This window comes from Ictidomys tridecemlineatus, chromosome 8 (assembly GCF_052094955.1).
Source record: "Ictidomys tridecemlineatus isolate mIctTri1 chromosome 8, mIctTri1.hap1, whole genome shotgun sequence".
Lineage (NCBI taxonomy): Eukaryota > Metazoa > Chordata > Mammalia > Rodentia > Sciuridae > Ictidomys > Ictidomys tridecemlineatus.
In genome coordinates, this window is record NC_135484.1 from 753856 (window position 1) to 775357 (window position 21502).

The window sequence follows — 21502 nt, forward strand, 5'->3', positions numbered from 1 at the left end:
CCTCCCTCCCTTCCTCCTTCCCTTCCTCCCTCTCTCCCTTCCTCCCTCCCTCTCTCCCTTCCTCCCTCTCTTCCTCCCTTCCTCCTCCATTCCTCCTCCTTTCCTTCCTCCCTTTCTCCCTCCTTCCCTCCTTCCTTCTTTCCTCCCTCCCTCCCACCCTCCTTCCTTTCTTCCTCCCTTCCTCCTTCTCTTCCTCCCTCTCTTCCTCCCTCTCTCCCTTCCTCCCTACCTTCCTTCCTCCCTTCCTCCTCCCTTCCTCCTCCCTTCCTTCCTCCCTTCCTCCCTTTCTCCCTCCTTCCCTCCCTCCCTTCCTTCCTTCCTTCCTCCCTCCCTCCCTTCTTCCTTCCTCCCTCCCTCCCTTCTTCCTTCCTCCCTCCCTCCCTTCCTCCCTCTCTTCCTCCTTTCATTCCTCCCTCTCTTCCTCCCTCCCTCCCTCACTTCCTCCCTCCCTTCCTCCCTTCCTTCCTCCCTTCCTTCCTCCCTTCCTTCCTCCCTTCCTCCCTCCCTCCCTCCTTCTCTCATTCCTCACTCCCTTACTCCCTCCCTCCCTTCCTTCCTCCCTTCCTCCCTTCCTTCCTCCCTCACTTTCTTCCTCCCTTTCTCCCTCCCTCCCTTCCTTCCTCCCTCCCTCCCTCCTTCCTTCCTCCCTCCCTCCCTCCCTTCCTCCTTCCTTTCCTCCCTCTCTTCCTCCCTTCCTTCCTTCCTTCCTCCCTCCCTCCCTTCTTCCTTCCTCCCTCCCTCCCTTCCTCCCTCTCTTCCTCCTTTCATTCCTCCCTCTCTTCCTCCCTCCCTCCCTCCCTTCCTCCCTTCCTTCCTCCCTTCCTTCCTCCCTTCCTCCCTCCCTCCCTTCTTCTCTCATTCCTCACTCCCTTACTCCCTCCCTCCCTTCCTTCCTCCCTTCCTCCCTGCCGAAGTCTGGCTTGGCACAAATCAGGAGCCACTTGTCAAAAAGAAACTAACTTTATTTTTAGAACTACAAACGCCAAACAAAACAGCTCCAGGGAAAAACCCTCAGAGCCCAACTACCACCACCGGCTTCCACAAGCCTCTCTCCCCAACACCAGCCTTTTCCTCCCACAATCCTCCTCCTCTTGAGGCCGATTGGCTGGGTTGCGTGGGCAGAGCCAAAGAAGTCACCCAATGAGCAGCTCCGTGGAGGAGCCAATCAGCTAGATGTTGCTGGGGCAGCTGTGAGCCAATCATCAGCTGGCAGTCTGAAGGGCAGGGAAACAGCCCAATGAACATCACCGCAGAGGAGCCAATCAGCTAGATGTTGCTGGGGCAGTCTGAAGCTTGCTGGCAGCTGGAAGTTTGCTGGGGCCCCTTTGGCTGTGGCTCTCAACATCTCCCCCTCTCTGTTTAAACAACAAGCATGTGGCTTATGGACCGTGCCTGCCTTAGGTTGTCCAATACATATGGTCCTTACCCGTCTTCGGATGAGCTGACCTCAGGGCGTCAGCCTCCTGTCTTAGGTTGGTACCATTGTAATTGGATCTTACCCGTCATTGACTACCGGTCCAGTACAGCCACACCTGTGGAGAGGTCTCAGCGGGGGGGGGGTGAGGTTCTTTGCCTCACCTCTGTTGACCCCCAAATTTTAGCTGAATGATCATGACAAGCAGAAGGGAGGAAGATATACCAAGTCAATTGACGGCTCCTTTTGGGAAAATTGTACCACCGATGATATCATCAGCAAAAATATCCCAACACTACACAAGTCGCTGCACCAACAGATAGTTCACAATGCATACAAGTGACACATAGTTCTGTAAGCAGTTCAGTGTAAGTTCTGTAAGCAGTTCAGTGATGGCTATTGCAGAAACTGTAGATTAGTTTTATCTTTGTCTTCACCGGCACAGGGATGAAGATAGGAATTCTGGCAATAATGACTAAAGAAAAAATTAGGTAACATTCCAGAAGGCACTAAAAGAAAACAATTTTCTTAACAATTTACATTATAGTGAAGAGAATTATTAAATATAATGAAAACGAAAGGTGAGAGTAAACAAACAGAACCTCCTTTTTTGTTTACATATCAAAACAATTCTTAACAGTTATTTACCCAATTTAAATTAAACCATTTAAATCACGTGAATAAAAAAATATTTGGATCCATCTTTTCATGAGCGCTCATCATATATGATATATGGAAATACGTACATTGGACATACGTACATTCAAACATATAACACAAAACACAAGTGTGCACACATAATATAATACATACAACACATAACATAATAGTAAAGGCCTTATAACTTTTTACAGGTAAAATCTCTATTGCAATGTTTAAAAACTCTATAGTCAAAAAAAAATAGAACTGATCAGCAAAACATTAACCTAGGTCTGTATGAGCTCAAAAAAATAAAATAGAACTTCATGATATGGGAAAGGGCAATAATAAAATAGATATTGAAAAAAGCATCCTGGTTCTGTCGCAGATGTAAGGATAGCCAAATTGGAGTTTTGGATATCAGCTATTATGGATTTGAGCTAAATCATCTTCTTTTTGGTCTGTAGAAATTGCTTTAGTTAATCTCTCTGGAATCCAAATCGGCTGCTGTTCTCTCTGTGGAAACACAAAAACAGACCCCCGACTCCAGACAATCACTGGGTCAGGATTTTAGTTAATCTCTCCGGAATCCAAATCAGCTGCTGTTCTCCCTGTGGAAACACACAAACAGGCCCCCGACTCCAGACAATCACTGGGTCAGAACCTTGGTTAATCTCTCTGGAATCCAAATCGGCTGCTGTTCTGGGTCAGAACCTTGGTTAATCTCTCTGGAATCCAAATCGGCTGCTGTTCTGGGTCAGAACCTTGGTTAATCTCTCTGGAATCCAAATCGGCTGCTGTTCTTCCTGTGGAAACACACAAACAGACCCCCGATTCCAGACAATTACTGGGTCAGGACCTTTCCATTGTCCTGTTAGAATATCTTTCCAAAGTACCTTGGGCTTATGTACATTTTTTGGACACATATGCCTTTCTGCAGCACTAAGTCCTGATGAATCCAAATTTAAAAAGTTTAGAGTAAAAAGGGTTATTTTAAGTTTATCTTTGGGGAATATATACCCCTTCCCAATTCCATCTTTTTGCTTTAATAAGTACATTTTAATAGTTTGATGAGCTCTTTCAACTATGCCTTGTCCCTGTGGATTGTATAGGATTCCTGTTATATGAGTAATGCCAAATGATGAGCAAAATTGTTTAAAAGAAGTAGACGTATAACCAGGGGCATTATCTGTTTTTAACTGTTTTGGAATGCCCACAGTGGCAAAATTTTGTAAGCAATGAGCTATAACATCTTTAGTTTTTTCGCCGGCATGAAGGGAGCCCATCAAAAATCCAGAAGAAGTATCAACTGTAACATGCAAATATTTTAATTTTCCAAATTCTGGCAAGTGTGTGACGTCCATCTGCCAAATATGGTTAGGCATCAATCCTCTAGGATTGATTCCAAGATTAACTTGTGGTAAAAGGTCACACAATTTTGACATTGTTTTATTATTTGTCTAGCTTGTTCCTTAGTTATTTTAAAACGCTTTTGTAAAGTATTAGCATTGACATGGAATCTTTCATGAAAATTTATAGCTTCTTCTAGTATAGAGAAAATATGTATGTCACGTGTAGTTTTATCTGCTAAATCATTGCCTAAACTAAGGGCTCCAGGCAATCCTGTATGTGCCCTGATATGTCCTATAAAGAATGGATCTTTTCTGTCCCAGATTAAACTTTGTATAGTGGAAAACAAAGAGAAAACAGTAGAAGAAGGGGAAATTCTACCAGCATCTTCAAGGGATACTATAGCATTAACTATATACTGGCTATCAGAAAATAAATTAAATACAGAATCTTTAAACATCACAAAAGTTTGTAATACTGCATTAAGCTCTACCTTTTGAGCTGATTGTTTGGGTACTAAAAATGTAAAAGTTTGATCAGGTGTAACTATTGCTGCTGTACCATTATTTGACCCATCAGTGAATATATTTGGAGCATTCATGATAGGTGTTTTTCTTGTCATTTTTGGAAAAATTACAGGATGCAATGACCAAAAAGACAATAAAGGATTAGATGGTAAGTGGTTATCAAATGAAACATTAGATTTGCACATTATTATTGCCCAAGTATTTAACTCATTAGCTAATTCATCAATTTGATTCATAGTATATGGAGTAATAATTTTATGGGGAGAAATTCCAAACACTGCCTTTGCTGTTTTTATTCCTTTGAGTATTAATTGTCCTACAGCCTCAGGATACCTAGTAAGAATAGTGTTAGGAGAATAAGATAAATGTATCCATAATAATGGACCTTCTTGCCAAAATACTCCTGTAGGAATATTTTTTGTTGTAGTACAATAAATAATAAAGGCAAACTTATATCAATTCTATCCAAATGCATATTTTCCATATATGTTTCAATGATTTTTAATGCCTTTCTTGCTTCAGGCGTTAACATTCGGGGTGAATTTGGATCTGATGGACCTTTTAGGATATCAAATAAAGGTCCCAATTCTCCTGTTGGAATACCTAGATAAGGCCTTATCCAATTTATGTCTCCTAATAACTTTTGAAAGTCATTAAGTGATTTGAGTTGATCTACTCGTATTTGAATTTTTGGTGGACGGACCATGGTTGAGGATAATAGAACTCCTAAATAATTAATTGGAAAATTTAATTGTACTTTATCTATTGCTATCTCTAGATTATAATTTTTTAATAAGTTTGTAAGTGTGGCATAACATTCTAGCAATGTGTTTTTAGCTTTGTGTGCTAATAATACATCATCCATATAATGAAATATTTGTAGTTCAGGATTTTGATTTCTAAGTGGCTGGATTACTTTGTTAACATAAATTTGACACATAGTTGGGCTGTTAGCCATCCCTTGAGGGAGTACTTTCCATTCATATCTCTGATCAGGACCTTCATGATTTAGTGCAGGGATAGTAAATGCAAAACGTGGACTATCCTCAGGATGAATTGGAATTGAAAAAAAACAATCTTTAATATCTATAACTAAAACATACCAAGTTTTTGGCAAAGCAGACAATTGAGGAATCCCCGATTGAGCAGGTCCCATAATGACCATTTCATTGTTAATGGCTCTTAAATCTTGCAGTAGTCTCCATTTACCAGATTTCTTTTTGATGACAAAAATGGGAGTATTATGGGGAGATACAGAAGGTTGTATATGTCCTTCCGCTAATTGTTGTTTGACCAGATCATGGGCTACTTGTGTCTTTTCTTTAGTCAAGGGCCACTGAGGAACCCATACTGGTCTTTCTGATTTCCATGTAATTTTTATTGTCTCAGTGGCCCTTTGTGAAAATCCAACCCATGTCTGTCTGTTCTTTGATCTATTTGTATTGGTGCTGCTATACATTGTTCTTGTCTTTCTAATCTTTTTCCTTTCCTAAAACCTTGTCTAGCCATAATAGTGGGTGCATTTTGATTGATATTATTTGTTAATGTCAAACCTAATTGATCTAAGACATCTCGTCCCCATAAATTTACGGGAAGATGATCCAATACATATGGCTGTATAGTTCCTTCACATCCTTCAGGATCCTTCCAATCTAATAGCATTGCACTTCTATCGGGATTAGTCGCCACTCCTAGGCCTCGAAGCGATTGAGTGGCTTGTTGTAATGGCCAATGTTTTGGCCATTCTTGACGAGAGATGATGCTAAGATCTGCACCTGTATCCAGTAGCCCATTAAATTCATGTCCTTGAATATTTAGTTTTAGCATGGGGCGAGAATCTAAATTTAAAGAAAGCATAGCCCAATCTACACCTGTGGAGCCTAATCCCTTGGAACCTCTTTCTACAACATGACTGGAAAATTTATCATGTAGGCTTGGTATTATTAGTAACTGTGCTATTCTATCTCCTGGTGAAATTACTGATATACCCTTTGGAGAACTGGCTATAATTTTTATTTCACCTTCATAATTGGAATCAATTACCCCAGGACTTATCAAAAGTCCTTTTAGAGTAGAAGAGCTGCGTCCCAATAATAAGCCTACTGTTCCTTTGGGAAGAGGTCCTTTTACCCCTGTGGGAATGATTTGAACTCCCATCTCTGGAGTTAGTACTGATTTGGTGGAGGCGCAGATGTCCAACCCTGCGCTCCCTCTGGTTTGTCTGATGAGGGATCTGATGTGCTGGGCACTACCTTGATGGGGTTGCTGGGTTCCTCCAGTGCTCCGTATATTTGTGGTTTGGGGCCCCGGAGCATTGGGGCCCCCTGTCCATTTTTTGGCAACGGAGCCCGATGCCTTTGTCCACGATATTGTGGATAAACACCTTGTCCTTGTTCGTTTTTTGATAATGGAGTACCCTCTATGGTGGTTTGAGGACGGTATTCATTAGCCCAATATAATGGAGTACCCTCTATGGTGGTTTGAGAACGGCATTCATTAGCCCAATGTCTCCCTCTACGGCATCGTGGGCAAATACCCGGTATTCTACTTGTTTGATACCTAGTTTTGTTAAACCCTCCTCCTATGGGGCAATTCCTTTTAAAATGTCCTGTTTGTTGACAATTGTAGCATGTTCTTGGCCTGGCATCTAAAGCCTGTTTTACTGCAGCTGCCACAATTTGCCCTTGTTCATTAATGTCTCTGGCATCTAAAACCTGTTTTACTGCAGCTGCCACAATTTGCCCTTGTTCATTAATGTCTCTGGCATCTAAAGCCTGTTTTACTGCAGCTGCCACAATTTGCCCTTGTTCATTAATGTCTCTGGCATCTAAAGCTTGTTTTACTGCAGCTGCCACAATTTGCCCTTGTTCATTAATGTCTCTACATAATTTAATATATGTGTTTAAATCTTCCTGTTTCCATGGTCTAATGATATCTCTACACCAACGATTCGCTTGGTCATAAGCCAGTTGTTTTATAAATGGCATTGCTTGTTCTGTATTCCCAAAAACTCTGGTAGCTGTTTGAATAAGCCTATCTACAAATTCAGCGTAAGGTTCATTAGCTCCTTGTATTATTTTAGATAATTGACCTTGTAAACCTCCATGTTCTTGTAAAGTCTTCCATGCCCTAACTGCATCTACAGCAAATTGTAAATATACACCAGGATCATATGCAAGTTGTTGCTGCCGATCCTCATAAGGTCCCTTTCCTAACAACATATCTAGATTTCTCTGAGGATAACCAGCTGCTGCATTTCGACTAGCCGTCTCTTTGCAAAATTCCTCATTGGCAACCTTCCATAATAGGTATTGTCCTCCATTTAGCACAGCTTTACACAAACTAGCCCAATCTGCTGGCGTCATGCTTAAGTTGGTAATGGATTCGACCAAGCTTACAGTGAAGGGTGCTTGAGGACCATAGGTTGCTACAGCCTCTTTTAGCTCCTTCACTGATTTGAAATTTAAACCCTGGTAAGTTCGCTGCCCTCCTACCTCAAATACAGGGCATACTTGAGATCCTGTCTCAGGATCCCAACTATCAACTGCGGGGGTTGGGAGTCTCTTAGCATATGGAGGTGGTGCTGTTGATTGGACACTTATGCCCTCTGGTGATAGAGTGCTGTTAGTAGCAGTCTCTAGTAGAGGTGGCGCTGTTGGTTGAACACTTACGCCCTCTGGTGATAGAATGCTATTAGTAGCAGTCTCCTGTAGAGGCGGTGCTGTTGGTTGGACACTTACGCTCTCTAATAAAAGGGTCTTATTAGCAGTCTCCTGTTTTAACTTTTCCCCTGATAGATTTTTCTGCTCTAAACTTTCTTCCTCTGTCTCACTATCTCGAAAGACCTTCTCTTTCACTTGAATCTTTTCCTCTTTCTGACTAACTTGAGAGACTTCCTCTTCTACTTGAATCAATATGTCTTCTTCTTCCTGTACCTCTGTCTGAACTGAAGGCTTTGGACTAAGCAAATCAGATATGTACGTCCACAATGTCAATGTGCCAACTGGCAGAGTCCCTGGGCTGTTCTTTTCTATTCTTTTTAAATCTTCACCATGATGGTTCCATTGTGATATATCTAACAACTCCTCCTTAAAAAGCCATGGGCTATATTCTTGTATTATATCAACGTATGCCCTGACTGCTCTTGATTTTACTGGGAAGCTTCCTTCCTCTAACAATTTACTTAACAGTCTTTCGGTTTGTTTTTTACTAATTGCTGATCCCGTATTTCTACTATAATACAACCCAGCAAGATAACAGCAAATAAAACCGAGACAGAATCCAATAAAAAGGGAACCACACAAAATCATTATAACAGCCTTTCTATCCTCCTGACATGGAACCTGACATATGCATCCGTCCTTTCTCCCTATCTGTTCCTCAAACGCAAATAGTTTTTCCTCAGATGTGAGTGGTTTTTCTTCCCTCTTACTCATCTCCAGGGACAGGAAAGTTAAAACAAAAACGAAGCAAAACAAAAGAGGAGACTTAGAATGGCTCCCCATCCTCTCGCCCTGCCCTCAGGGGCGAGCAGTTTACTTACCCTCAGTTGCTCCCCGTGCGAGCCACCAAATGCCGAAGTCTGGCTTGGCACAAATCAGGAGCCACTTGTCAAAAAGAAACTAACTTTATTTTTAGAACTACAAACGCCAAACAAAACAGCTCCAGGGAAAAACCCTCAGAGCCCAACTGCCACCACCGGCTTCCACAAGCCTCTCTCCCCAACACCAACCTCCCCACCTCCCACAATCCTCCTGCTCTTGAGGCCGATTGGCTGGGTTGCGTGGGCGGAGCCAAAGAAGTCACCCAATGAGCAGCTCCGTGGAGGAGCCAATCAGCTAGATGTTGCTGGGGCAGCTGTGAGCCAATCATCAGCTGGCAGTCTGAAGGGCAGGGAAACAGCCCAATGAACATCACCGCAGAGGAGCCAATCAGCTAGATGTTGCTGGGGCAGTCTGAAGCTTGCTGGCAGCTGGAAGTTTGCTGGGGCCCCTTTGGCTGTGGCTCTCAACACCTCCCTTCCTTCCTCCCTCACTTTCTTCCTCCCTTTCTCCCTCCCTCCCTTCCTTCCTCCCTCTCTCCCTGCTTCCTTCCTCCCTCCCTCCCTCCCTTCCTCCTTCCTTTCCTCCCTCTCTTCCTCCCTTCCTTCCTTCCTTCCTCCCTCCCTCCCTTCTTCCTTCCTCCCTCCCTCCCTTCCTCCCTCTCTTCCTCCTTTCATTCCTCCCTCTCTTCCTCCCTCCCTTCCTCACTTCCTCCCTCCCTTCCTCACTTCCTCCTTCTCTCATTCCTCACTCCCTTACTCCCTGCCTCCCTTCCTTCCTCCCTCCCTTTCTTCCTCCCTTTCTCCCTTCCTCCCTTCCTTCCTGTCTCCCTCCCTCCCTTCCTTCCTGCCTCCCTCCCTCCCTTCCTTCCTGCCTCCCTCCCTCCCTTCCTTCCTTCCTCCCTCTCTTCCTCTCTCCCTCCCTCCCTCCTTCTCTCATTCCTCACTCCCTTCCTCCCTCCCTCCCTCCCTTCCTTCCTTCCTCCCTCCCTACCTTCCTCCCTCCCTCCCTCCATTCCTCCCTCCCTACCTTCCTCCCTCCCTCCCTCCCTTCCTTCCTTCCTTCCTCCCTCCCTACCTTCCTCCCTCCCTCCCTCCATTCCTCCCTCCCTTCCTCCCTCCCTCCCTCCCTCCCTCTCTTCCTTCCTCCGTCCCTCTCTCCCTTCCTTTCTCCCTTCCTCCCTCCCTCCATTCCTCCCTCCCTTCCTCCCTCCCTCCCTTCCTCCCTCCCTCCCTCCCTCCCTCCCTTCCTTCCTTCCTTCCTTTTTTCCTTCCTTCCTTCCTTTTTTCCTTCCTTCCTCCCTCCCTCCCTCCCTTTCTCCCTTCCTCCTCCCTTCCTTCCTTCCTTCCTTCCTCCCTCCCTCCCTCCGTTTCTCCCTTCCTCCTCCCTTTTTTCCTTCCTTCCTCCCTCCCTACCTTCCTCCCTTCCTTCCTCCCTTCCTCCCTCCCTACCTTCCTCCCTCCCTACCTCCCTTCCTTCCTCCCTCCCTACCTTCCTCCCTCCCTACCTCCCTTCCTTCCTCCCTCCCTCCCTCCATTCCTCCCTCCCTTCCTCTCTCCTTCCCTTTCTCCCTTCCTCCCTCCCTCTATTTCTTCCTCCCACCCTTCCTACCTCCCTTTCTCCCTCTCTTCCTTCCTCCCACCCTTCCTTCTGTCCTTCATGCCTTCTTATTTTGTATTAGCTTCCACATATCAAAGAAACTTTGGACCTTTGACTTTTGGGGAGCGGCTATTTCACTTAGCCGCAGTCTCCAGGTCCATCCATCTGCTGGCAGGTTCCGTCTAGGTGTGTGGTGCTCCATTCCATGACTGTGTGTCCACTGTGCAGCCTGGGTGTGAGGTTCCATCTAGGTGTGTGGTGCTCCATTCCATGACTGTGTGTCCACTGTGCAGCCTGGGTGTGAGGTTCCGTCTAGGTGTGTGGTGCTCCATTCCATGACTGTGTGTCCACTGTGCAGCCTGGGTGTGAGGTTCCGTCTAGGTGTGTGGTGCTCCATTCCATGACCGTGTGTCCACTGTGCAGCCTGGGTGTGAGGTTCCGTCTAGGTGTGTGGTGCTCCATTCCATGACTGTGTGTCCACTGTGCAGGCTGGGTGTGAGGTTCCGTCTAGGTGTGTGGTACTCCATTCCATGACTGTGTGTCCACTGTGCAGGCTGGGTGTGAGGTTCCGTCTAGGTGTGTGGTGCTCCATTCCATGACTGTGTGTCCACTGTGCAGCCTGGGTGTGAGGTTCCGTCTAGGTGTGTGGTGTTCCATTCCATGACTGTGTGTCCACTGTGCAGCCTGGGTGTGAGGTTCCGTCTAGGTGTGTGTGGTGCTCCATTCCATGACTGTGTGTCCACTGTGCAGCCTGGGTGTGAGGTTCCGTCTAGGTGTGTTGTCCTCCATTCCATGACCGTGTGTCCACTGTGCAGCCTGGGTGTGAGGTTCCGTCTAGGTGTGTGGTGCTCCATTCCATGACTGTGTGTCCACTGTGCAGCCTGGGTGTGAGGTTCCATCTAGGTGTGTGGTGCTCCATTCCATGACTGTGTGTCCACTGTGCAGCCTGGGTGTGAGGTTCCATCTAGGTGTGTGGTGCTCCATTCCATGACTGTGTGTCCACTGTGCAGCCTGGGTGTGAGGTTCCATCTAGGTGTGTGTGGTGCTCCATTCCATGACTGTGTGTCCACTGTGTAGCCTGGGTGTGAGGTTCCATCTAGGTGTGTGGCGTTCCATTCCTTGACTGTTTGTCTACTGTGCAGCCTGGGTGTGAGGTTCCATCTAGGTGTGTGGTGCTCCATTCCTTGACTGTGTGTCCACTGTGAAGCCTGTGTGTGAGGTACCGTCTAGGTGTGTGGTGCTCCATTCCATGACTGTGTGTCCACTGTGCAGCCTGGGTGTGAGGTTCCGTCTAGGTGTGTGGGTGCTCCATTCCTTGACTTTGTGTCCACTGTGCAGCCTGGGTGTGAGGTTCCGTCTAGGTGTGTGGTGCTCCATTCCATGACTGTGTGTCCACTGTGCAGCCTGGGTGTGAGGTTCCGTCTAGGTGTGTGGTGCTCCATTCCATGACTGTGTGTCCACTGTGCAGCCTGGGTGTGAGGTTCCGTCTAGGTGTGTGGTGCTCCATTCCATGACCGTGTGTCCACTGTGCAGCCTGGGTGTGAGGTTCCGTCTAGGTGTGTGGTGCTCCATTCCATGACCGTGTGTCCACTGTGCAGCCTGGGTGTGAGGTTCCATCTAGGTGTGTGTGGTGCTCCATTCCATGACCGTGTGTCCACTGTGCAGCCTGGGTGTGAGGTTCCGTCTAGGTGTGTTGTCCTCCATTCCATGACCGTGTGTCCACTGTGTAGCCTGGGTGTGAGCTTTTGTCTAGGTGTGTGGTGCTCCATTCCATGACTGTGTGTCCACTGTGCAGCCTGGGTGTGAGGTTCCGTCTAGGTGTGTGGTGCTCCATTCCATGACCGTGTGTCCACTGTGCAGCCTGGGTGTGAGGTTCCGTCTAGGTGTGTGGTGCTCCATTCCATGACCGTGTGTCCACTGTGCAGCCTGGGTGTGAGGTTCCATCTAGGTGTGTGTGGTGCTCCATTCCATGACCGTGTGTCCACTGTGCAGCCTGGGTGTGAGGTTCCGTCTAGGTGTGTGGTGCTCCATTCCATGACTGTGTGTCCACTGTGCAGCCTGGGTGTGAGGTTCCGTCTAGGTGTGTGGTGCTCCATTTCATGACTATGTGTCTACTGTGTAGCCTGGGTGTGAGGTTTTGTCATGGTGTGTGGGTGCTCCATTCCTTGACTGTGTGTCAAGGCATGTTTGACTTACTACATTTTCAGACTATGAGAGGGGTATTGTGCCTCAGCCTGACTTTAAGTCCAGGAGCATCTGCACCTACCACCATGCTCCATTCCATGGCTGTGGTTCTGTTATCCAGCTGGAGTTTATGGCTGCCATGCCTTTTGTTTAATGCATTCTTCTAGTGAATTTTTTATATTTAGCATCATTATTATAAGTAGTAGCTGTGTATTCCAGGCCATATAGGAAAAATGATTCATTTAAATGCATTACATTTTAAAATTTTTTACCTTTAGTATCTTTCTGTAGTCCTATGTGTTTCCAAATGTAGAGTTTATATATTTCCAAGTTTATAGAACAATATTAGGTAATTAGGAGAAATCCACTTCACCTGGTTTCGTGTTTATTTGCAAACTCATTGACATAAGCCCTTTATTTTTATTTTTTCTGTTCATCTACCAGTGAGGAGTACCCTTTGGAGACCTCTGTGCCAAGTAAACCCAGCAAGCAGGTTGCTGTGTGCCAGGAGCCCACTGCTGTGAGCTGTGTCCAGTTCTCAGGTACTCACAGTCATGTGATGTGTTTGAGTCCAGGGTTAAGAAAAGCTGTGATTGCACTTAATTGAGCAGCTAGATTGCTGAGGACTTTCATCCCATGTTGGTGTGGGGTGCCCAGAGCAGATTTCCCACCCTGTCCTTGTGCAGGCACACTCCTCACTCACAGCTTCCTCCCAGGAGCCCCGCGGCCCTCCCAGCGCTCACCCTCTGCTCACCAGGGGCAGGGGCAGGACTCTTTTCTGCTGCACTGTGTCTCCAGCTTTCTCTGGAGACGTGTGCTTCTTGTTGGTGACGTGTGGTTCCTGGAGTGTGTGCTGTTCTCTTCCTATGGTGATGGTTTGCTGGGCTCCTTCCTGCATGGATGCCCTGCCTAGTCTTCCTGATAGTAGTTCTGTATGGAATGGTTTCTCCTTCTTGTCCACACCCATTTTTCTGCATCTCACCCTGTGTTCCAGGAAGCTGGTAAGTGGGGAGGCGGCCCTTGAGAGGGTCTGCAGTCAGCCGAGGCAGCTCCCTTCCTTTGTCTCTGATAGATGTACTTAGAGGTGCATTGGTTTGGCTGGGTGAGATGTCCCCTGTGCCAGTATTTCCTTCACTCTACTTCTTCATGTCCAAAAGATTTCTGGTGAAAAACTAAAAGTTTATTATTTATTAACATTGCCAAAATCCTTGTCTTTTTTATGTAACTCTAACCAAATTTTTTTGAATAATTTTGTGAACTTATGTCTGTAATGTTGCTGCTAAATAACTTTTGAATATTTGATGTGCTTGATGTTATCGAGGTGGGACATCTGCCTGGTAGAGATCCTCAAGTCTGAACGGGGATGACATCTGTAATTTTTTCCCCAGGATGTATGGCTTGGTGTGCTCTGGGTTCCTCCTTCCTGCTGTGGATTACCTCCAGGACCTGGGCTCAGCCTGTCCCTCTGGGTCTTCCCTGTTTACTGAGGGCAGCAAAGATCACAGCACCTGCTGCTCTGTGGGTTGTGGGGAAGATGGCCCTGCTTTGTATGAGGGGTCAACATGAGTCTGGCACACTGCAAGGGCCCATGCAAGATGTTGGGTGTTTGAGGGCTGGTGAGCCTTGTTGACGGCCTTGTTCCCCACCAAGGAAAGGAGTGTCCAGGTTCCTGCTGACCTGCAGTGGGATTCCCAGGCTTCAGGGTTTTATAAACGGTATTTATTTTCACACAGGAGATGGACGGTGGTTGGCCTGTGGCTTAGCCAACAGTCTTTCTCTGATCTTTGAAGCCAGCCTTACTGGAACACCTGTTGCCCTTTCAGGTAAGGGTCTTTGTTTCAGGGTGCTAGAGCTGAAGGATGAGTCCCATGGTGGTCAGCAGGTGGCATACTTGGCCTCCTGCCGGACAGTGGCAGTGCAGGGCCAAGGCTTGGTCGGGGAGTGGAAGGATGCCTGCCTTCATGCCTGTGACACCCAGGGGAGAAGGTCAGGTGCAAGAGTGTAGAGTTGTAGGCTGGGAGGGGCGTGAGTCTTATATAACTGGGGCACATTTCATTACTCCCATAAAAGATGTATTTGAAGTGTACTTTGAGATTTAGTGGGGTTTGTGAATATACAGTTCTTCAAAATACTGACTCATGATTATGAAGTCCGCAGATGGCAGTCCTCTTTTACAATGCTACGTTTTATAGCATTCCTTTCTTAAAGTGCATGCTCACAGGTGCACACATGACTTTGAGCTGCATGTTTTAAGAGCGGTGAGGTTATCAAAAACTCTAGAAGCTGTGGCAGTGACGCCTGTGCACTGTGAGCTTCTGTCAAAGCTTTGGCTCTGTGGCATTGCCGTAGGGGGCACTGCTGCCAGCGGCGTGGCTTACTCCTTGAATGAGGCCTGGTGGTGCACGGGAGGAAAGTGCAGGTAATGCTCCTCCTTTCTCCTGGTCCTTTAGGTCATGACGGAGCTGTGAGCACCCTCTGCTGGAGCCATGACCAGAGGTGGCTGCTCTCTGCTGCCCAGGACCAGACTCTGAGGCTGTGGTCGGTTCACAGGAAGGAGCTCCTGCTGCTTCTGGTAATACAGACGCTGTGGGGTCTGTGCATGAGCTGTTGACAGTCATGGCTTCCTCAGAGGCCCCCCTCTTACCTAACCCAGAGATTAGGAAATGGATGTGAGCCAGGGGTTGGCTTCAATGCGGTAGAAATTGCTCACCAGTTAGTTTCCTAATGCAGACATTCACATAAGACACACACACGCGTAACTCACAGCCGGTGCACACACATACATCCATACCTGGTGCACGCTGCGTGCAGTGTACATGGGTTGACTTAGCCTTACAGTTGCCATGGTTTACAGATGGCAGAACAGTACCAAGGTGCTTGAGTCATTCTGATGCTAATTCAGTGTGATTTTATGCTGAAGTTAGTAAAGGCCACGAGGAGAGTATGTGGAGAAAGTGTCTTCTGGGGGAGTTGAATGGCTTGTGTTAGTGAATTTATGTGAGGGATTTGAACATAGAATGAGAAAGGAGTGATAGAAAATTGCAGTAATCTTGCACTAAGAAGCAGATGTTAAATAGGAGATTGGACTTCAGCTCATGAACTTATGACCTGGTGAACAACAAACTGAACACATTAGACGTGTGACATTTTGAAAAATGGTGATATTGATCTTCTGTGGATCTTGAATGCAGGGGGTCCTCAACTATGATGGTTTGAGGACCATATGATTTCTTTCCCTTTAAGAAGGTATGGATTTTGACTCTTGGTCTTTTCTTGAGCTAGTGCTGAGCAGAGGCAGAGATACGGTCCCAGTGAACCCACAGGAGCAGGTCCTGCGTGGTGAAGCCATTATGCTCAGTAGGTCTGAGACTGCTGGGAGGAGAAGGGAAGGTGGTCAGTTAGGTCCCGGGGTCCGGGGACAAGTGCTTGGCGGTGCTTAAGAAAGGAGGTGTGAATTTCCAGCTGTGAGGCTTGTGTCTGTGAGAGAGCTCTGCTGCAAAATGTATTTAAAATCCCAACACTAAGGAAGTCCTTGCTAATACTGCATTTTATGTGAAGTTTAGATTTGTTTTTATTTTAAGGTTTGTAAACTGTTGGAACTCAAAATGCTCATTATGGTAAAATTTGATCCTAGAAAGCCTTTCAGTAATAGCAAGTAAGCAGCATCAATGCAGTAGGTTAGTTCTACGAGGTGCATTGAATCTAGAATTTGGATAGATGTGTGGGTTGAAGATAGATGTGGGTGTGGAAGATAGACAGATGTGGTGATGATGCTGGTAAACATGGGTAAAGAGGGTAGATGTGGGGTTGAGGATGGGTGTGGGTGTTGAGGAGGGATGGGTCTGGGTGTCGAGGATGGATAGTTGTGGGGGTTGAGGATGGATAGTTGTGGGGGTTGAGGATGGATAGTTGGGGATATAAAGGATGGATAGCTGTGGGTGTTGAGAATGAATAAATATGGATGTTGAGGATGGATAGCTGTGGGTGTTGAGGATGGCTGTGGGTGTAGAGGATGGATAGCTGTGGGTATTGAGGATGGCTGTGGGTGTTGAGGATGGATAGCTGTGGGTGTTGAGGATGGATAGCTGTGGGTGTTGAGGATGGATAGCTGTGGGTGTTGAGGATGGATAGCTGTGGGTGTTGAGGATAGCTGTGGGTGTAGAGGATGGATAGTTGTGGGTGTTGAGGATGGATAGCTGTGGGTGTTGAGGATGGATAGCTTTGGGTGTTGAGGATGGATAGCTGTGGGTGTTGAGGATAGCTGTGGGTGTAGAGGATGGATAGTTGTGGGTGTTGAGGATGGATAGCTGTGGGTGTTGAGGATGGATAGCTGTGGATGTTGAGGATGGATAGCTGTGGGTGTTGAGGATAGCTGTGGGTGTAGAGGATGGATAGTTGTGGGTGTTGAGGATGGATAGCTGTGGATTTTGAGGATGGATAGTTGTGGGTGTTGAGGATGAATAGCTGTGGGTGTTGAGGATGGATAACTGTGGGTGTTGAGGATAGCTGTGGGTGTTGAGGATGGATAGCTGTAGATTTTGAGGATGGATAGGTGTGGGTGTTGAGGATAGCTGTGGGTTTTGAGGATGGATAGCTGTGGGTGTTGAGGATGGATAGCTGTAGATTTTGAGGATGGATAGGTGTGGGTGTTGAGGATAGCTGTGGGTTTTGAGGATGGATAGCTGTGGGTGTTGAGGATGGATAGCTGTGGATGTTGAGGATGGATAGGTGTGGGTGTTGAGGAAGGTATGGGTGTTGAGGATGGATAGCTGTGGATGTTGAGGATGGATAGCTGTGGGTGTTGAGGATGGATAGCTGTGGATGTTGAGGATGGATAGGTGTGGGTGTTGAGGAAATAGTTGTGGGTGTTGAGGATGGATAGTTGTGGGTGTCGAGGATGGATCAATGTGGGTGTCGAGGATGGATCAATGTGGGTGTCAAGGATGGATCAATGTGGGTGTGGAGGGTATATTGGGAATTGAAGTTAGATGTGGGTGTTGAAATTCATTTATTGATCAGGATCTATAGACTTGGGTGTTTGGGGAGGATCTCCTGCCTAGGTGATGAATCCTGTCATGTCCTTTGTGCGATTTTGATGACGATGTGCTCCACAGGACAGAGGCAGGCTTTGTAAGCCGGTGCCATCTGCACAGTTCTACTACATGGATGCCTTCATTCTACTCTCCTCTGGCCAGGAACTCCAGCTGCTGAGGTACCATGTGGACCCTGTCAGAGATGAGATAAAAAGGTAGGTGGCCTTCTGGGACTGTCCTCCCTGTCCTGTTTAGGAAGTTGTGCTCAGAAAGGGCTTGTGTTAAAAATGTTGCCAACAGGCTTTGGTGAGAGTGTAGGACTGAGTCTGTGTCCTCTGATGTCCACACTGAGGGGCCTCTGGTGGGACATGTGAGGGAACCTGGGGGCTTGAGAGGCTTGACAAGGCAAATCATTACCTTGTCACATGCTAAGTGATGTTATAGGGACACCTGCTGTTTACGACAAATAGTTAAACATTCACATTCTGTCATCTTTGTTTTCAAATTTTTAAAGAAATGACTGTTGAGAGAGTCGGGGCCTGCCCAGCCCTTCTGTCCCTGCTCTGCTCCGGGCTGTGGGCATGCCTGCTCCTCTATGGCTTTGTGTTCCTGCCCCCATGGGTTTCAGTTGGGAAGGCAGCCGCTTGTCTTGGTGACCACAGTCAGGATTCTGAGCTGTGTGGCTTCGGGGCTGGCCTGTCTAAAGACGTGAAGCGTGCCCTGCCCTCCCTCTTCTCCTGGTGGACACTCCCGGTTTCCTGCCCTCAGGCTGCTTTGGGCCTGTGGCGTCCTGTGCGCCATCTAGAGAGGGAGGCGTGGGCCTGCTCTGGAGTGCTCTGGGGGCTGCCTCTCTCTCCTCCTGCCTTCCCTGAGGAGTGTCCCTCAGCATCCTCCCTCTTGCAGCGACAGCCACAGGGATCTAGAGAGGGAAGCTGTGGGCTTTGTCCTGCTGTGGGCTCTGCCGTGATTTCAAGGCAGGTGCTGCTGTGGCTCCAAGGGCCGTGTCTCTCTCACAGCCAGATGAGGGGGCCTTTAGGCCATGGCCTGGTGGGCGCAGGGCCCTGGGGCTGTGGTGTTGCTGGATGGAGGTGGCCCTGTGGTATGCAGCCAGGCTTCTCCTTGGAGCTGAGTCTGGGAAGGTTGCTTGGGCATCTGTTTGCAGCACTGCTGTCTGGTCAGTTTGCGCTGGTCTGGTGGGGGCTGGAGGTTGTGGGGGTTGATGGAGCTAGCCCCTGAGGAGTTGGAATTCCCAGCAAGCATGGAAGGGCTTTCCGGCCACCTGCCCCTAGTGTAGGCAGCTAGTCGTGTGGACACCTCTCGAGCAGCTTGTGTGTTTTCAGCTGGGAAGAAGAGCGCTAGACCACCAGGGTTTCCCACGTCTGCATCCGAGGGGGACCTGGGCTCAGGTATGGCCTATTCTGACAAAGTGTGACCCAGGTGGACAGTGTGGAGAACGTGGTGGGGGCTCCCTACCCCATCCATCTCGGCTCATGCCAGCCCACCTGGAGGGCGCTGGCCCTTCTGGCTCTTCCTAGTTCTTCCAGTGCTGATGCCACACTCCTGGGGCTGGGGACCCCCTGTCTGCTCACTGAGGGTGAGGGCCTAAAAGGCGACCTTGCCCCGCCCCAGCTGCTTGCCAGTCCTGCACTGCTGCGGGAAGACGGGGCAATGACCACTGGCTTGAAGACATAGTCCCTGGTCCTCGGCCCTCAGCACTCAGCTGCCAGGGAGTCATGGGGTCTCCCTCCCTGTCCCCAGGTGACCTTCTCCTCCATGTTGTCCATCCCCTCCGTGGCCCTGTGTGTCCCCTGAAGGGTTTTGTGGCCATTCTTTTAGGGGGCCATCCAGCTGTGAGCCTCGAGGTTGCTGCTAGCCAGGCGTTTTCCTGCCCTCACTGCTCAGATCCTGCAGTTCCGGGGACACTCTGCCACGCGGAGTGTGGGGCAGCCACAGGCCCAGCTGTGCAGGGGTGGCCTCTCCTGAGCATGCCTGCTGTGGCACTCGCCACAGCCCACAGAGGCCGTGACTGCCTCAGTGCCCCCGAGCGAGGGCAGTTCCTCCCTGGGAAGCCTGGTGACCTGCTGGTGTCCCCTGCAGGCAGTTTCCACCTTTTTCAAATAGGAGGCCTGTTTGTCAGCTGCTGGGTCCCCCAGCTCGGTTCTAGACTGGCTGTCCCTCTGCTCTGCCTGTGGCTGGGTCTCACTGTTGTGCTGAGCGTGCTCAGCACACTGCGTGGTGCCCTTACTTCCTCTCTCAACACACCTCCAGGGCCCCACACCATCCCAGTGGGAGATGTCCCTCCAGGTCCTGCCAGGGTGCCCTCCACAGCCCTGCATGTCCTGGGGAGGGTTTTGAGGGCGGCAGCCTCAGCGACCCCTTCCTGGCTGCTTACTCATCAGGACGTCCAAGGCGGGGCTCCAGCGTTTACTCAGAATTCTCTGATCTCCTGTTCTTCTCCCTTTTGTGAGCGTCTGTCCTGATGCTCTGATGTCACCATTGTTCTTGGACCACAAGCATGAAGATGGGTGTGATCTTCTTAGAATTTCTTCTTGTTTAAAACAGTTCTATTGTGTCAGAGTACTTGCCAGAGAGCACCTAGGGGTGGCTGAAGGCTCAGGAGACCCGCCCTCCTAGGTGTAGGTGCACCTGTGGGTGGCTTACTTCCTAGGAGGCCCTCCTTCCTAGGTGTAGGTGCACCTGCAGGGTGGCTGAAGTCCCAGAAGACCCGCCCTCCTAGATGTAGGTGCACCTGCAGCGTGGCTGACATCCAGGGAGACCCGCCCTCCTAGGTGTAGGTGCACCTGTGGGTGGCTTACTTCCTAGGAGACCTGCCCTCCTAGGTGTTGGGGCACCTGTGGGTGGGTGATGTCCTAGGAGAACTGCCCTCCTAGGTGTCGGGGCACCTGCAGGGTGGGTGATGTCCCAGGAGACCTGCCCTCCTAGGTGTCGGGGCACCTGCAGGGTGGGTGATGTCCCAGGAGACCTGCCCTCCTAGGTGTCGGGGCACCTGTGGGTGGGTGATGTCCCAGGAGACCCGCCCTCCTAGGTGTCGGGGCACCTGTGGGTGGGTGATGTCCTAGGAGACCTGCCCTCCTAGGTGTAGGTGCACCTGTGGGTGGGTGATGTCCCAGGAGACCCGCCCTCCTAGGTGTAGGTGCACCTGTGGGTGGGTGATGTCCCAGGAGACCCGCCCTCCTAGGTGTCGGGGCACCTGTGGGTGGGTGATGTCCCAGGAGACCCGCCCTCCTAGGTGTCGGGGCACCTGTGGGTGGGTGATGTCCCAGGAGACCTGCCCTCCTAGGTGTCGGGGCACCTGTGGGTGGGTAATGTCCCAGGAGACCCGCCCTCCTAGGTGTCGGGGCACCTGTGGGTGGGTGATGTCCCAGGAGACCCGCCCTCCTAGGTGTCGGGGCACCTGTGGGTGGGTGATGTCCCAAGAGACCCGCCCTCCTAGGTGTCGGGGCACCTGTGGGTGGGTGATGTCCCAGGAGACCCGCCCTCCTAGGTGTCGGGGCACCTGCGGGTGGGTGATGTCCCAGGAGACCTGCCCTCCTAGGTGTCGGGGCACCTGTGGGTGGGTGATGTCCCAGGAGACCTGCCCTCCTAGGTGTCCGGGCACCTGCAGGGTGGGTGATGTCCCAGGAGACCCGCCCTCCTAGGTGTAGGTGCACCTGTAGGTGGGTGATGTCCCAGGAGACCCGCCCTCCTAGGTGTAGGTGCACCTGTAGGTGGGTGATGTCCCAGGAGACCCGCCCTCCTAGGTGTAGGTGCACCTGTGGGTGGGTGATGTCCCAGGAGACCTGCCCTCCTAGGTGTAGGTGCACCTGTGGGTGGCTGATGTCCCAGGAGACCTGCCCTCCTAGGTGTAGGTGCACCTGTGGGTGGGTGATGTCCCAGGAGACCCGCCCTCCTAGGTGTAGGTGCACCTGTAGGTGGGTGATGTCCCAGGAGACCTGCCCTCCTAGGTGTCGGGGCACCTGTGGGTGGGTGATGTCCCAGGAGACCTGCCCTCCTAGGTGTCGGGGCACCTGTGGGTGGCTGAAGTCCCAGGAGACCTGCCCTCCTAGGTGTCGGGGCACCTGTGGGTGGGTGATGTCCCAGGAGACCCGTCCTCCTAGGTGTCGGGGCACCTGTGGGTGGGTGATGGCGCAGGAGACCCGCCCTCCTAGGTGTCGGGGCACCTGCGGGTGGGTGATGTCCCAGGAGACCCGCCCT

The 21502-nt window shown here is 49.5% G+C and overlaps 1 protein-coding gene across 17 annotated transcripts in view; it reads left to right on the forward strand.

The window, feature by feature from the left end:
• The window catches only part of Wdr27 (WD repeat domain 27), a 199069-nt gene that overhangs the window by 36981 nt on the left and 140586 nt on the right, over positions 1-21502 (forward strand). For all 17 annotated transcript variants that reach the window (XR_013424649.1, XR_013424650.1, XR_013424648.1 and 14 more), the window contains 4 exons: positions 12699-12796; positions 13988-14077; positions 14705-14826; positions 17369-17502. Coding sequence is in view for 6 of the 17 variants with exons in the window: in XM_078018657.1 (XP_077874783.1) it covers positions 12699-12796; positions 13988-14077; positions 14705-14826; positions 17369-17502 (444 nt within the window). In the remaining 11 variants the exon portion in view is untranslated. The remainder of the gene's footprint in view (positions 1-12698; positions 12797-13987; positions 14078-14704; positions 14827-17368; positions 17503-21502) is intronic.